Here is a 17,905-nt window from a genome sequence, read left to right as displayed (position 1 = left end):
TGAGTTTTAGTCCCAATTCCATTTGAAAAGGCAGGAAAGTCATTGCTATAACAAATACAAAGTTTGGCAACATTAAATAACTTTGACTAAAATATGTGTCACTGTAGTTGTTGGCGGGACCAGGAGATACTTTTATGGGCGTCACCATGACGTTAAAATTTTCCAAAACCCCAAAATAGAGACTGACTTATAAAAATGGGAGCTACCACTGGGAAAATGGTCAGGGGTGATATTTGTTTCTGCCGACGTGTGAACGGGCGAAGTTAATTTGAAACCAGTACAGTCCTGTAAACCAGTAGTTCTTAAAGTGGCGTCCGGGGGCCCTTCAAGATGTTCCAGCGGGTCACTGCCAAAATGATTCTTAGTTAAACGTCACCGTTATTTCATTCAGCGCTGTTAGAGAACGTACAGTGACTGTTTTGGTGCTGGTTTCACTGTCATCTCCCTAACTATTACATATTCAACAACAAAAATCTTCTCAGTTTGGGGTGCCCGAGACAAAATCATGTCAAATAGGGTTCAGCGTGTATGAAATTGAGGATCCTGCATATGAAAAATGGGTTAGAATCACTGCTGTCGACCACGTGATGATCTGCTCCTTCCGATCTTCCCGGCGCGTGTGGTGACAGAGTCGACCACTTGGTGTCAAGCGGTGTCGGGCAACCTTTTCCCCGACGCTTTGCACCAAGTTTGAGCCGCATCTTTGTGGCATTTGTAGAGCACACCCAGGCTCAGGTGGCATGTCTCCTGCGGTCCAGGACCCCGGTGCCAGTACCAGACACACCTTAACCCCCCCCCAACACACACAAACACACACACACATGCACATGCACACCTTTCCTCCTTTGATCACAAATGTCCTCCCCTACTCTTCCTTTCGATTTGTACTGCTGGAGGAGTGTGCGCTCCAGCTGCCACACTGCCGCTAGCTTTGGCTCACTGTGTCGTAATGCAGGCCGACACGCCCCACCCACCCCCACCTCCCGACCCCCACCTGAGCTCCAAGAATAGAGTGTGTGTGTGTGTGTGTGTGTGTGTGTGTGTGTGTGTGTGTGTGTGTGTGTGTGTGTGTGTGTGTGTGTGTGTGTGTGTGTGTGTGTGTGTGTGTGTTCGTTCATGTCAGTTCATTCCTATATAGAAAACAGGGCCTGACAGGGTAGATTACGATCTGGGGCCCAGCATGATCCCCATCGTTCTGCCGTATGCATCAACCCCCCTCCCAACACACACACACACACATTAATGAGCTCCGTGCACCGTGCTGTGCGATCTGGCGTCTGGTGGTGAGGCTCACACACTCTGCGTGGAGCCACCGCAGTGTCCCCACGTGTTTGCCGCTGTCGCATCCGTGTTGAGAGACACCCCACCGCCACCTCCGCCCTCTGCTGCGTGTTGTTGCTGTGCATGTACCTGCACGTCGGGCCAATTGTTGGATCAGTGACAGTGTCTCTACTGTAGTGTTGGTGTATTGTTGTTATTATTATTATTAGGTTTTCTGATTATTATTATTATCAGACTTGAACTTGACACTCCCTCTCTTTCTCTTTTTTGTTTTTATTTTTAATTTGATTATTTTCTATCTCAGGTCCAGTCTCGATGGACAAGGTACATTACTGTGAGAGGTTCATCGAGCTTGTGATAGACCTGGAGGTAAGAGCCAGCGCTTTAGAAATCCACGTGCAGACTAATATCATTCATTTATTTCCCTTTTTTTTTTTATTCAACCTAGTATTTAATTCCTAGTACTCAATTTTATATTCCCTATTTTAAGGTGTTTTTAATGATGATAAACTCATCCATTGATTAAATATTAATTAATCTTACTATAATTCTAGGAATATCTGTCTGTATGTAAGAAATGCCTTCTATCTATGAAATCTAGGAATGCCTTTTATTTGTATGTATGTATGTATGTATGTATGTATGTATGTCCTTCGATTATCTCGACAACTGTTCATCCGATCTACTTTACACTTGGCGGGTGTAATGCTGGGGACCCAAGAGCGCACAGTGTCAAATTTTATGCAATTCGGACACGCTTAATATTAACAAACTTTTAAATAAACAAGCGAACAGCGAGTCATTCTGTGCAGCTGGGGCGCTTTGTGACATCATCCAATTCCACTAAGCGGGTTGATTTGTGACATCATCCAATAAGCACGAGAGGAAGCGCTGGAGATGCGAGCTGAGCGCCCGGCGCATGAGCGCCAACATCACACATGCGAGAGGAAGAGACCCCGTGTAGCGAGCGGCGTGTCGGGTGCGTGACCTCCAACGTCACTCACGTGAGAGGAGGAGACCCCTCCCCAGCGAGGGGAGGGCCAGATGCGTGACCCTTAACCGCATACACCCACACACAATAGGACACCCCTGCGTGATAAGTGGACCTCCTGGCATTCCGCATAAATGTGACTAAATCATTGACTGAAGAAACCTGGATTGACTTATTTTGTGTTGCAAAAGTGTCCTTACATTTTGTTTGACGGGGCATTTTGAACGGGCATGCAGGACACAGGAGTAAATCATTGACATTTTGTTAAACTCTGACATTAAAATGTTTAAGAAAGTCTTACGTTTTGAACGAAACAACATTAAGATGTCTGAAAAAGTCTTTAAATTTCGAGCAGGCATGTTCTAGTTTATTAAAAAATACATAATACAAACTTCTACATAAAACAAAGCACATTTTTAAGTCGGGTGGAATGCAAGCTTATATACCTCAAATGCTTAAAAGAGCTATCACTTAGTGAAACTACAGAAGACTATATTCAAGCATAGAAATACAGCATGACGTGATATTTACACACACACACACACACACACACACACTGTATATGTATGTGTGTATGTGTAAGTACATAAATCTTGAAAAACATGTATAAAATCTTCCGATGAGGAGAATGGCGAAGGACCCTCTTTCTCCCTTAAAAGCTGATTGAGCTCATAAGACGGAGTGAACAGATCAAGTCCCCGTCCCGAAAGCTCTGCCTTAACTGCCCGAAAGACTCGTGGAGAAGACGTGCCAGAATGATTATTTTCCACCCTCGGTGGCTTTCGACAGCCTCATAGGAAGATGCGCAGCATATCAGTTGCTCCGCCTCTACCATCAAGGCCGTCTTTCAGCCATGAAGGCACCGTGTCACGCATGTAAAGATGGCATCCTCTCCTGTTACCAGTGCTGCGTTTGGATGGATTTCCTTCTGGCCGTTGCGTTGACAGGCGAGGGCACGTAGCTTCTGGCAGCGGCCGGCGGCAGACGTCTCCGCTCCGCTTGTGATATCGCTTTACAAAGCCCTCGGCAAACTGAAATCCATACTTCCCCTCTCTAATGATGACTTGTGAATTACCAAAGGAAAGGCAGCCCCCCCCCCCCCCCGCCCTTCTCCCATTTTGTGGCGGTTTTTGTGCTAGCTGTCATGGATGTGGGGAGATCAAAGATGGCTGCGGGAGATAAAGGTTACACTTTTCTCTCAATGGCAGAGCATCAGCCGCCTGCACCTGCTGCCTTTGAAGTGCGTTTGGCTCCCGGTGACAATCGACGTTCCCGGTGTCGACGTTATAGAATCTAGTTTGCATCGCTGTCTTGTGTGCGGGGGACTCCCTTTTGGTTTTTATTTTTCATTGTTATGTGCTGAATGGAAACGCTTATACCAGGTTTTTTTGGTTGTTTTTTTTTAATCAGCCAAGCCATCTTCTGGCTCCAGCTAGATCTCTCACAATTATCACATAAGCCCCTGATCACGACAAGCTCAGCAGATCACAATCTTTTTCCATTTCTTCGCCTCTACATGTAAGAGGAATTTTGAACCTATTTTTGAAATGTCTCAATAAATAGAAGGTGAATTAGGTGAGGTTCCATTATTTGGGTTGAGGAGAATAAACTGTCTCCCCAAATCTTTATGTTCCACTGTTCACTGCCAATAAATGGCTCTTCTATAGGTAGTCACATGTTACTATGAGTTTTACTTTATTTCACTATAATATTCAAAATAAGTGCAGAATAAAAAATTCTATGATTGTTAATCACAACTATTTGTTTGACATTTACATTTAGCAGACGCTTTTATCCAAAGCGACTTACAATTGTTCAAACACCGACGGACGCAGCCATCAGGAGCAATGAGGGGTTAATTGTCTTGCTCAAGGACACTACAGCCTGCTAGCAGGAGGAGCCTGGGATCGAACCAGCGACCTTTAGATCACTAGACCACCAGCTCTACCGCCTGAGCCACCATCCCCTAGTTGACAATTAATCGTCAACTAAAATCTCATGTTCGTGACAGCCATATCTCCCACTGTCACAACATAAACATTTCTGTGTAATTATTACTTTTTTCACAATAGAAACTCCTTTCGGCTTATTTCGATAGATTTCTTGTGATAAGATAACACTTAATTAAGTATAAATACAGAACATTCTACTCTTCAGTCCAGTCTCTTCCATTTTACCTTGGTTTGAAATGTTCCTCAACCTCCAGAAAAGGCACTAGGGTCAATGAAGTGTATGGATAATCTCAGGATTGATGCTGGGAACTGTGGTTGCGGCTGGGTCGATTGATCTGACCCCGGAGAAGAATCCATAGAGTGACCCTCCTCTATCTGGAGTTGGAAGTCTGGATCACAACCTGTACCCAAGAATAATATAAATGTGATTTTGATTTTCAATTTTACTCTGTCATTTTTGTCGTACGAACATTCTTGGGCTGTGGGCGATAATGACAAAATCATTTTTTGACAATTATCTCCTTATCAATTATTTAAATTACATTTTGAGGACAACTACTTGTGCTTTTATAAGATATTCACACCCATAGTCTATGAAGTTCAGAAAATTGTATTTCTTTACTGTAATGCAACTGTAAATAAAACATTTATCAACATATTACTATAAACCAAATTCCCAAATATTATAAAGTCCCATGTCACAATATCGATATTATACCAGTGTATCGCCCAGCCCTCAAACCTACTGTATTGTACTTTCCCCAAATTTATTCTGCTCAACTGCAGTCGTTTCTGATTAAAGGACTGATGGATTAGAGGCTTTGTCAGTTTAAAAAGTGTATTCCTCTGACCATGATGTCATTAATACATTGTTCCTTTATTTGTTTTTGGGTTTTTTTGTGCCCAGGCCCTGCTTCCTACCAGACGCTGGTTCAACACCGTGCTGGATGACTCCCACCTAGTGGTCAGCTGCCACCTGTCCAACCTGACCAAGAGAGAGAAGGAGGGACACCTCTTCTGCCAGGTAGAGCACGGGCACACAGTAGATTATTATAGGATGATATGGATGAAAATACACGTCATTATTCCTTGAGGGTAAATTCAGTAGTCCAATGCAATGCTGCTGGGTTCATCTATCTGGATTTGGCCGTGTTTTCCCCGGTCACACATAACCATTCTGGATAGATCAGACAAAATCTGTTTGTTCTTTCTTCTGCATGGGTAGATATTCGTTTATATTTTTTTATTTGTTCACAAATAATCAGCACAAGGCATTTACATCAGGTCCTGTGTATTATTGTATTGCCGGAAAAATCTAATCTGCCAAATAAAGGCACAATGTGATCAAGGAGAGCCTTTGTGTTTTTCTTGCAATCACAAATCTTCTTAAATGCATTTATACCTCAGAATTGTTCTCAGGTTTGTTTGATATCTGGAAGATAGCGTATGTCTGGAAATCTTACCGGGCCTGAAGATTTGAGACAGAAGCTTCGAGTGTAGAAGGGAAAACATACACACACACACACACACACACACACACACACACACACACACACACTCTCTCACACACACACACACACTCTCTCTCACACACACACACACACTCTCTCTCACACACACACACACACACACACACAAAAGAATAATTACTTTAATTTCACAAAGTCAGGTGTGTTGCTGTCTCGTCTTTCCAGTTGCTGGACATGCTGAAATTCTACACGGGCTTTGAGATCAACGACCAGACTGGCAACGCGCTGACGGAGAAGGAGATGACCACTTTGCACTACGACAGGATCACGTCCCTTCAGGTAAACGGAGACGAAACACGCTGTGCTGCCCCTCTGCCACCTGCTCTCCTGTCTGCCAGGTCTGCAGCGCTCCCAGCTAATGAATGTGCCGGGGAAGTTGTTTACTTGAGAGTGGATCCACTCTCTTTGGGTGTTAATGTGCACCTGGAGTGAAGGGCTCTCTGCAGGGAGGGTGGAGGGTTTGTAAAGTCCTGTCAAACAGACCCAATTTAAAGTGGAAATCCGTAAGATTATCTTGTGGGGGAAAAAAAAAAAATCCCAATTTGACACTTAAGAAATTCAATGTATTCAATGTGTCTATGCTGTTTCCATCGTTGGTGGCAGGCACCGCCTTTCCCAGCAAGAAGCAAAAAGAAAGTTACAGTTTCAAATGGAAATCTAAGACTTGTAGTGTAATCAATCTAAGACAGACCTTAGAGATCTACATAGTTGACGATTTATTCATGTGGTTGTTAAATTCATTTTGGAGACTTTTCCTTCTTCAATTGTACAGACATGATTTTCTTTAGAATCGTCATAAACGAGATGATTGATGTGATTCCAACCGTTATTTGTCAGTTGCTGCAGTGATGTCTCGTGCCTGAGTACGCTCAGTGGGACGCTGCGAGTTGAGATGCACGGCTCTGTGTCGCTCCACAGACTTTGCCTTTTTTGTGAAAGTGTGATGTGATCGATATCCTGTCGCCTGTAGTTTGACAAAGACACCGCTACATTTTAGATGTTTACACTTAAGGAGGCAATGCGAGACCTCTTTACCCGTGAGATTATACCGTTGGCTTTTCGCGTCGACCTGGGGTGTTCTTTCGGTTTTCCCATCATTCCTATTGTTTTAGGGACAGCTCCGGCACTCTGGCTGACTGTAGTTTCCTCACGTGGAGGCTTGTTTGTTTATTATTTAGTCAAGGGCTTCAGAATTTCTCCTCGCCTGACAGCGTGTGTGAGTGTGTTCTGACTTCTGAGAGAACAGTCGCAGCTTTGATAAAAAAAAATGTTTCATTTGTGATGAGGCTCTAACGTGTTTACGTGTCCGCATAGATGAATATCCCTTTTCTTTAATGCCGCCGTTTCATTCTTGTTTTTTTCAGAGAGCGGCTTTCGCCCACTTCCCAGAGCTCCTTGACTTTGCCTTGTCCAACGTTGCAGCCGTAGACACTCGGGAGTCCCTCACCAAACAGTTTGGGCATCTCAGGTAAATGAATGCATTTGAAGCGCTAGCAGTGGGACACAAATCACAAAAAGAGTGATAATAATAATTCAGGCTTATGGACCATGCAGTCTTAATGTTATTGGGGCTGTTCCAGCCTGACTTCTCTGCTAAATAGCAGCTAGTGAGCCCTCAAACTGGCAGCTGGTACCAGCCAGAAAGCGAGCCACGCCTCATTAATTTAATCGATTTGCAGCGGCTTGAGAACAAACTCTTTGAACAGCTGTGTTTGTCAGATCATATTAGCCCGCCCGAAAGCCCGCTTCAGATTGACACATTGGCCCCCGTATACCCGTGTGTTTTTACTCTGCAAATGCAGGTGAATTTTCTGTTCTGCAGTTACACTGATGATAATCGCATTTCACAATGAGGGTGGGAAATCACCAATGTTTTTAAAGCAAGAAAACTGCATTTCTCATAGGATATGGACTTAAAAACGGTGCCTTTTATTGATAGCCTTTCACTCGTTTGACAGGTCTTTCTCAGACTCCGTGGTTCTGCGGTGACTTAAGTCCTGAAAAAATACAAGACTCATTTCGTGGTTGTAACTTCCCATTTCTATCATCGCTCTTAAACTTCTGTTTCGGATTATATTCCTTAAAACCCTGCGCTAAGTTGCTTTGAGTCATGTGGCGGAATATTAGCACAGCTGAATCAGGTAGAGACTTAGCCAAGTTATTTTCTGCCCTTCCTCCCAGAATTAGCGGGATGAATATAGCAGTCGCTGCATTGTTCCCTGCTCCACAACTGTCACAGGAGCAGCTCTTGGGCAACTCCAAATATGCCGATCAGATTTAACGAGGCACTTTTTATACAAACAACTTTGGCTAATGCCAGTTTATTCCAGCTGCGCTAGTCATCAGCTAAGCTCTCAGTCACCCGCCACTCTGAATTTATCCGCTAAGTCCAACTGAACACACACATGCAGCATTATTGCATGACCTACACACACAGACACACACAGGCAGGCACTCTTATTCATTTAATAAAACATGTTGAGTGGCATCTGAAGCCAAAGGCTGAAGAGAAGAAGTGAGGAAAGCATGACTTCTAAATGTGAGCGATATCTGGATATATTTGTCACGGCTGTGACTATCAGAGTAATTGTTCTTGCGTGTTTTGTTGTATTGGTTGGTCCTTCAAAGGGCTGCATGTCACAGCTAACTCTGTGAGCTCAACGCACGGATGCAGGTGGAATGTGAAATTTAGGAAATGGATCTTCCAGCAGCTCAAAAACGTGGTTATTTATGTGATACACCTTGCATACCTTATAGCTGTGTGCATCTCTCCCTTTTAAGATGCGATAATATGTATCTAGATACGTGGGCTACGATACAATTCAGGGATGATTAGGGGTGCAACCGATCACAAAACTCACGCTTCGGATTGTCTCATGGTTTTGAGTCACGGATCAGATCATTTTTCGGATCAGCAAAAAAAAAAAATAAAGACAAATATAACTTGGCTTTCGATTTATAATGTAAAACACTCAACGAAAGGAACTTTTGCCGATGGTCTTAAACAAAATCATCATATTGAGTACTCGTTTGTTAAGGTGCAATATGAGGCACGCATTATACCTTCCTCCTTTATACACGGGCGTGGCCTCGCCCTAAAAAATATGATTGGATACGCTCCCAGTAACTGAATTTAATTCCAATTAGAAACCAGTATCATGTTAAATTTCTCACGTTTGTAACAAACTCAATTTCTTGAAAATTGGTTCAGAATTAAGCAAATTACAGGCGATTTTGCAGGGAAGTCTCAATACAAATGGTATTTGTTTACTAGCGGCTCTTGACCACTCTAATATGGCGGGTTTAGGGGTCCGCATACCTATATTAGGGTATGATCTTTACTCTTTTCCATTTATTTAGTGCTTCACGTCGAAGTGGTCCGATTTCGTGAACATTTTCGCTGTATAGCTGTTTCATAAAAGTCAAAGGAGGCTGGCCCAAATGTGGTGTTATCTTTCTGATGCTAGATAGAAACATGGGTGTTAACTTGCATCAGTTAAATAATTGAGTTAAATCATTGAGTTTTCTTATTTTTAAGGCTTATTTTGAAGATAATACAAGCTGTATCATAGCTGCATCATGGTTTGCCGCAGAGCTGATAGCAGCACGTCACTCAGACACAATGTTCTCATGGTTTGATGTTGTTGTGTCAGAACCCCTCCGACTGCACCATCCTCATCACTTTCATCTGATTATCAATAGAACCCTGAATGTTCTTTAATGGCGCTGCTGTCGCTTTAATATGGTCAATGATGAAAAATGTTTTTGTTCGTGTGTGTGTGTAAACATGCTATTTGAAGAAGGAACATGTTGACTATCAATTCTCTGAAGACCTTTCAAGAAATAACAAGTCATCTCATTTTCATTTTTGGAGTATTTAAAAAAATATCCCAGAACAGAATAACAAAAAAAAGGACCAAACTAAATATTCGTAGTGTCATATTTTCATCATGGTTTACAAATGACAACCTTTTATATTAACTGCAAGAAGAAATGTCCTTGGAGCTTCTTAAACAAATAAAAAAAGGGGGGGACGGGGGGGGACTGATTATAAGCCAGTTTGTATTAAGAAGCGACCACCCTGCTGGCTTACCTTACCCTGCCGTGGGCTGGGCTGTCAGCCGTGACCTCGTCCAGTCCGCTCTCATCTCAGTGACGTGGCGTGAGCCTCTCTGTTGCCGTTGTATTTTGTTGCTAAGGAAATGTGGGATTTGCCCACATAACCCGCACGAGGCCAGCCCCTGAGTCACCAAGCTGCCACTTCTGCAGAACCACCACCCAAGTGGTCAAACGTGGCATCACGAGGAGCCCCCCACACACACACACACACACACACACACACACACACACACACACACACACACACACACACACACACACACACACACACACACACACACACACAAAGATTGAGAGATGCAGTCATCCCGGAGCCACGTGCCCCGGCTGCCTAAGCCGTGTCACAGTGTGTGTCTCTTCCGTGTGCACCGGGGCCCCGGCTGTGTCACAGTGTGTCAGGGCTGATTAAGATGGGCCTGTATGCGCGGAGCCGCACCTCGGCTCTCGGAGATGGAGATGGCCTTTGATTTTCATAATCCGTCGCATCGATGCGTCCCAGTCCCTCGGCACACTCTGCCGTGCTGACAGAGCAGGACTGCGGTGTCGGAGCGAACTGGAGAGCTGCCGCCTCGCACCGCACCGCAGTGCTAACAAGCACAGAAAATCTGAAACCTCACCTACCTGCTTTCCTGCTGCAATAAAAAGTGCTGCCGTCTGTCGGGTGGGCAAGAAGGGGAAACTGGAGTGTGTCAATATAGTGGCTGAATTAGCAGCAAAAGTGGTTATAAAATTTGAAATGCTGAATCATAATTGATTTTAAAGGGACATTCTTTCTTTGATTGCATATACATTTAGAATTTCAATATTAAGAAATGTTTTGCCATAGAGCAGTAGTTATAGGCCCATTGACACAATTCACGAATAAGGCGTCATGGATAGTTTATTGGTTGCTCATGAATTGTTAAATCTCCGAGGTTCTTTTTCATTTTACAATGTCCTTTGTTCTCTCTCTTGCCTTCACTCCAAACGGCTCTCTGTTCCTGCAGTCCCAACACGCTCCACCGGGTGGCCTCGTATCTATGCCTGCTGCCAGAGCTTCCTGAGGGGCAGGACACCACCTATGAGGAGGTGGTTCTTCTGGAGCTGCTGGTAAGTGTGTTGGTTAGGCCAGAATTTTTACAGTGCACGCCCACCTGCCACAGAGCCTTGGTCAAGGGTAGTCTCAGCCATGTTAGTCGTTTGTAGAATCTAGCAGTTTTTCTCAACGTGGTGTCTGGGGACCCCCAGGCATCCTCCAAGGGGTTCCAGGGGGTCCCCAGCAAAATGATTAATGGTTAAACGTCTGTTATTTCATTTTTAAGATGTAAAGTACCATTAGAAAATGCACAATAATGACTTGTTTTGATTCTCATTTCACTGTTATCTCCCTAACTAGAGTATAGATTGGGGATGGAACTTTGGACTAAATCATAACAATAAAAACAATTTCTGAGATCTGAATCAGTAAGACCGAATGTCATCGAACAGGGTCCGTGACTTAAAGCGTTTCAAATTGAGGGTCCTTGATATGAAATAGGTTGAGGATCACTGCTCAGGACAATCCTGTATTTGATAATCGAGTAATAAATAATCTTTGTTTGCATCACACACATCAGTGCAGAGTGTTTTTTTCTGAAGCAATGATTGCCCAGCAAGCATTGTGGTTATAATAGGGTTTGTGTTCCTCTTTTAAAAGTCACTAATTTATGCTGTTGACCTTGGAACACATACAGCATCTCCCCTCATTACTGCCTGCCTCTGCCCCACTTGAATTTGCCTTTAAATCCAATTACCGCTTGATGTGGGCTGTGAGGCTGGCACGGTGAAGAGAGGGCGAAAAAGGCTTTAGAGTGTCCTTTCTGTTTCCCTGTGTCCTCCAGTCAAAAATGTTTCCTCTGGGAATCTGCAAAAACCTTTGCGCCACCAATGTCCCCCAACTCCCGACGTACACGTGCGCTCCGAGCCTTCTCATCAAAGTGGATGTTTGAAGGCTGACCAGTGGTTACTGCTAATTACCCACTCAGACCCTCAGCAGGTCCTCTTTGTTGGGGGTCTTTCCTAATTAGCTGATTAGATTGGTTCCCTAGCCAATGTTGGGGATTGATCTGTGTGCGCCCTGGGTTGCCTCCCGATGACAATAATCTTTTGGATTGGCCATGTGTAATATACATGTGCCGGTGCCCGGAAGGGGACCAGTGGTCCACCCCAGAGAGTGAAACAGGTCACAAGCCGCAGAGAACCATCCCATAATTAAGCTTACACTGGTTGAGTTTGTCCCTCTGAGAAAATGCCCTCCTTTGACCGGTTTGGTCTTTTTACTTCCTCTGCTGGAGCAGATGAGCTCGTCTGTATTCAGCATATGCCGTTCTCCTCGTGATGAATAATTCATACGAAGGAAGCGTTATTTTTCCTTTTGGAAAGAGACAATAAGTTGTTGTGCCTGATGTGGGCAGAATCCAAATGAATTTTGGTCAATTAATCCCGGTGTTGCTGTCAGGAGATCCACAGTGGTGCCACACAATATAACCTTCAATACCGGCCCATCAAGTTTCACAAACTGCAAAAGTTTTGTGAAGAAGAGAAAAATTAAGTTTTCCCAAGTTTCAGCGCTTGCACAGAACCCTGAGAGGGTGTCTACCCCACCTGCGCTCTCACAAAACCCCTTTCACGTCCCTTAAACGTGGTGTGACGGTCTCTGTTTATCAGTCGTAGGTGGGCTGATTAATCTTTAATATTGGCTGTTGTCCCGTTGGTTTGCATCAGCGGCAACAATCTCAGCTCCTCACTCACATGATGTGGCCGTGTAATAGGATTGCTCTGGCTAGGCAGATAGTTGAGCGCATAGAGCAGCAGCGGTGGATTACTGCGCTTCAGGCACAAGGTTTGGTTCACACACCCCGCCAGCGACCACATACTTCCCTTTTCAAGGCACTGTGTGTGTTCTACACCTCATATCAGCAAACCTGGTGTGGATTTATGGATTTCAGAAAATGCAAAATGTTCCACATGTTGAGCACCGGCTCACTACGGTGTTTTTGTGTTGAACTGTCTCAAGGTAGGCATCAGTTTAAATGTTTGGGTTAAATTCGATGTTTTTGCTTGATCTAAACGAATTGAAATCATTGGAGCAGATTGCGATCTTCTTGTGAAGTCATGTCTCCACCCAAACTCATGCTTCCGTACAAATCTAATATATATATTTTTTTTTAAACCAATGTTAAAAATGTCTCAATGAATAGACTCTGAATTAGGTGAGTTTCCATCAGTTAGGTTGAGGAAAATAAACAACCCAAACGTTTGTTACAGTGTTCAATGTCAATCGATAGCGCTCTCTTCAATGGGTAGACATTTTCTTTTTCTACGAATATAGTGGAAATATGATGTAATAAAATATTTGAATGACAATTATTGCAGAACTTTAGTCTTTCTTTTTTCCCCCTCTCTCTCTCTCTAGCTTTCTAGGAGGGCTTAGCTGGAGGCATAGCGGCACATTTGCATTTTAACCCAATTTGGGTGTTATGCCTCTTTAACCTGCGTGTTGTCTCTCTCACTGTCTCCAACACACACGCAGGTGTCGCGTCACGAGCGGAGAATCTCCCAGATTGAGCAACTTAACCAGATGCCCCTTTATCCAACGGAGAAGATTATCTGGGATGAGAATATTGTCCCCACAGAGTACTACTCCGGCGAAGGTGTGTATCGGCGTGCATGCCCACATGTGTATAGTGTGTGTGCGTGCGTAGTTTGTTTGCATGACTAATCAGCGCACTATCTAACAAATGCACAGACATTGCTGTTCCCAAAAGGCCCTCACTTGGCAGCGAGCATGAACACTTCTCACAGGGAATCCTCTTTAGCTGGCAGGGGCACCTTCACCCATGAAGAGACCACCCACCTCTCAAAGCTACACCCTCTAAGCGCATTACTCCTGTAACCCCCTAATTGTGTTACAACAAGTAGCAATGGAAATTCTTCAACGGTGGCAGAATTTGCGGAAAACAAATGTAGAGTTTTGGCATTCACAACAAGCATATTGGTTCAAAAACAATTTACAAAAACGCAAGTGTTTTTGTGAATTATGTGTGTTTTGTCATGTATGTTGTCATGTATGTCATTGCTGCTGCAACTCTGGAATTTCCCTTTGGGGATTAATAAAGTATCGTTATCTTATTTTTAAAATTCCCACTGCTGTGTTGTCCATTGAACCTCCTCGTGCTCTAGGCTGCCTGGCACTGCCCAAGCTCAACCTCCAGTTTCTGACGCTCCACGACTACCTGCTCAGGAACTTCAACCTCTTCCGTCTGGAGTCCACCTACGAGATCCGGCAGGACATCGAGGACGTGGTGGCGCGCATGAAGCCATGGTTGGATTTCTCATTTGTTCTTCCAGTGGTTGATTTGGCTCTTGTGGCAGTTGGCAAATAATTGTAATTAAATTAAAAAGGTCACGTTCTCTATGACCGCGCTTTCTCAGAAGTAGAACTCCACTCCAACCCTCCCGGAAGCTCAATAATAATTTCTGACATTCGGGAACCGCCATGCTCCCGATTCCCGCTCTGCAATCAGATCGGACCTTTTGATATATGAAATTAAAAAAAACGATTTGTTCTTTTATCTTCTTAAAGATGGATTAAAATCGTAGCCACAGTTAGCTTTTTGTGCCTGTAAACCTTGAGTTCATTAGAAAACATTCTGAAACATTTATTTAATTGTAACTCACTCATGTTGTTGTGTGTCTTTATCCATTTCAACTCGTAATTATGTCCAGAACTGAGAGGGCGTGTCCTCGCCCTAATTAATATTCACGATCTGACCTTTAAGTGAAGGGCACAAACTTGAAAACGTTCATGTAAGTAAAGCTCAACTCAAGTGTCGTCCTAATATGGGTGTGGCAAAAGGGGGAAAAAAATATTGACTGAGTTTGAATTTAAACTTAAAAAAAATAAAATAAAATAGAATAACCCATTCTACTCTATATGCACATACAATTTATTTTTTCAAAGTAAAGAGACTTAAGTAAGTAATGTTAGAAAATATTAGCATTTCGATTTCTTACCGTTAAAATTTGAATGTCTGCTTTTCGTCTTAATCGAACTTGTTATTTTGCCTCTTGTGCGCGATAGGCAGTCAGAGTACGGAGGGGTGGTTTTCGGGGGCTGGGCCAGGATGGCTCAGACCATCACCTCCCTCTCTATAGTGGAGGTCGCCAAGCCCAACATCGGGGAGAACTGGCCAGCTCGGGTCCGGGCCGACGTCACCATCAACCTCAACGTTCGAGACCACATCAAAAATGAGTGGGAAGGTACGTGTGTGTGTGTGTGTGTGCGTGTGCGTGTGTGTGCGTGTGCGCGCTTGCGTCTCTCAATTGATTCTTAAATCATCAAGAACTGCTTGTAATCACTCTGTCCTGTGGACGAGCACCGTTTTTTATTACACAACACCGCCACCAATCCCCCTCTTTGGTGGACGATCTTAACATGTTTTGGTCTTTAAACAACTAATCATCATTACTACGCCGACGGGGGGGGGGGAATCACCACGGGTGAGACAAATCAACATAGAACCAAACAACATGTGCGTTGAAAAGCATAAAACATAGAAACATCAGACGACAACCTGTATCCACACACACAAGTCAGTTTTCATTTTGGTTGACTGTAAAGTAATATTGTTGGATGTGGCGATCCACAAGATTGTGAGTTGAGTGGATTACACTACTTGTCCCAGAATCAAGGTTTATCCTCTTCTTCGCTCCGAATGTCACTTTTTTGGCGGGGGGGGGGGGGGTATATTATTTTCATCCGAGGGGCACACTGGTTTATCCAATCCGTTTTTCAATCCAATTTTTGCTTTCTTACTGAGGAAGGTGGACCGTGCCATCGTGCGGGGCGATACAACGATGATTATCACAATATTTTTTCCTCTCTGACGAAACAAAAAACGCTTGGTAATGTCGATAAAGTCTTCGACAGATTTGTTCATTTATAGACGCGTTTGGCAAGTGGCAACGAAAAGCCAATCAATTTGGACGATCTGAAGATGACCTTTCACCTCAATAAAATTAGGTTTGTCGCTGTAGAAAAAAGCCCCGCCCCCTCCCACGTGGGTAGGTTGCACTTGGAAACACACGGTGTTTCGGCGTGGAGACAGAGTGGCAGTGTCCAAAACCCGGAAGGGGAGAACGATGATGTATAGTTGACAACAGAGACACATACTGTATGTCCATAGTTTGACGCTTTTTGGACTTCAACCCAAAGCAGACAGTAAATATCCATTGTGTAAAATATGTCGACGACACGTACCAACAAAGACAGGGCAACGCCACAAACTTTATTATCTGTTTTAATTTAGGCCAGTTTTCCATATTTTTTTTGTTTTTATCTAAATTTTATTTAAGTCAGTTGTTAATCAAAGCAGCTGCACTTATTACCTGAGTTCACTTCTTACATACATTACGAATGCTGTCCCATGTTCACCATAATAATTTTTTTTTAGCATTTTATTTTCAGATTTTAGCCCTATTTTTCTTTATTTATTTTGTTCAAAAAAGAGGATGCAAACTGTTTTTTAAAAATGTTTTTTACCATGTAGGTTTTTATTTTAAGACAAGTGTTTATTCCAGACAATTTCATTCCACCAATGAATGTGTTTTTAAAATACATCATGGCATACAACTGTCTTCTTTATCAAAATATACAATGCATTTGACAAAAATTGTGATATATATATCGTGATAAATATCGTTATGGAATGGTATGAAATATTTTATCTTAACATATTTGGCCACAACTCGCCCAGCATTCCCTCACCACCAACAATGGAAACAGCACATGCATGACGCAATTACATTGAATGACTTCTCATGAAGTTACAGCTAAAAAAAGTATCGAATAATGGATAACGTATGATTTTGTGTAATCATACGCTCTCCCATACCACTTTGACTGGGTTCACAAAATTAGGTAAAACTGCCGATGGCCGCTTCCCTGATACATCTCGCATCATATACACATTAGAACTCAATGCACATTTATTAGGACGCTTCCCTTTTAGCTTGGGAGTCCCCTTTTCATGTTCCTTGTGCCACTTCTTTCTACCAGACGGCACATTCTGCGGTTTATGTGTTTCCATAAAGTGTTCTCACGAGGCTCCGTCCAATCCTATCTTCCCATGACCTCTGACCCCTCCAGCCTTGTGTCTGTGCGCGGACGCTGGTTCTGGGGGGCTTTCACCAAGTGTTTTATCTCCTCATCCGCTCTCTCTACTCTGCAAGCGCAGGCACTGTAGATAATGTTGACCGTAGCTTGTCAGCCTCCCAACGGAGGAAAGGGCATCCTCAGCCTGTAGGTACAGGCCATCAGTGACCCATTTAAAAAGTCAAGCAACTCAGCTAAAATCATCTTAAAATTAGCTCAAAATATTGCGTAAAATGCAACTTTGTATGGTAATAAATGATTGGTTTCAATTAAAAACCAAAATTTGTACTGTGTTTATTAATTCAGAATGGGGACATACATACAGTACATGCATTGCCAGTGCTAGGGGAAAAGGGGATTTTTTTTTTTTTTATTACAAATTTTAAATCCATTTTAAGATAAGAACTAACCAGAATTTGGTGAACTTTCTTTTTACCACAATGACCATAAAACATAATTTTTGCCCTCCAAAAATCTGTAGTTGTGCTATTTTCTTTATTTAGCTTAACATGGTTATTCATATTCGGTAGATAAGGAATTGTTATGTTTATTTTTAGATACAAAATTGGTATTCAATTGAGATAAAAGAGTCTGAAATCAAATTTGCAGATACTCTGGACCAGCTAGATGATGACAAACGTGTGACAGCAATGAAAACTCAAAACGAGTCCCAACATTTAGGCATGGTCTAGGTGGTGGAAGCTTTAAAAAGACAATGTTTTGTGTATCCAAAATCAGTTTTCTGTAAGGTCACTTGGTGGGATCTTCACTTCTTGCCGTCTCCATAATAATCACATGACGTTTGCTTTCTCTTGGTTCTGTTGGTTCAGTGTGGGAGTGGAGTGCGACTCCGCTCCTC

At 43.1% G+C, this 17,905-nt stretch overlaps 1 protein-coding gene across 1 annotated transcript in view; it reads left to right on the top strand.

The window, feature by feature from the left end:
* The window catches only part of aqr (aquarius intron-binding spliceosomal factor), a 71,912-nt gene that overhangs the window by 3,243 nt on the left and 50,764 nt on the right, over positions 1 to 17,905 (top strand). The window contains exons 11-18 of the mRNA XM_080012949.1: positions 1,586 to 1,650; positions 5,132 to 5,248; positions 5,919 to 6,032; positions 7,118 to 7,221; positions 10,859 to 10,961; positions 13,423 to 13,543; positions 14,073 to 14,214; positions 14,974 to 15,152. Coding sequence (XP_079869075.1) covers positions 1,586 to 1,650; positions 5,132 to 5,248; positions 5,919 to 6,032; positions 7,118 to 7,221; positions 10,859 to 10,961; positions 13,423 to 13,543; positions 14,073 to 14,214; positions 14,974 to 15,152 — 945 coding nt within the window. The remainder of the gene's footprint in view (positions 1 to 1,585; positions 1,651 to 5,131; positions 5,249 to 5,918; positions 6,033 to 7,117; positions 7,222 to 10,858; positions 10,962 to 13,422; positions 13,544 to 14,072; positions 14,215 to 14,973; positions 15,153 to 17,905) is intronic.

Source organism: Zeus faber, assembly GCF_960531495.2.
Source record: "Zeus faber genome assembly, chromosome: 13".
In the NCBI taxonomy this organism is placed as follows: domain Eukaryota; kingdom Metazoa; phylum Chordata; class Actinopteri; order Zeiformes; family Zeidae; genus Zeus; species Zeus faber.
Note: the sequence above shows the minus strand (reverse complement) of the source record. Positions and strands in the feature narration are given on the sequence as shown.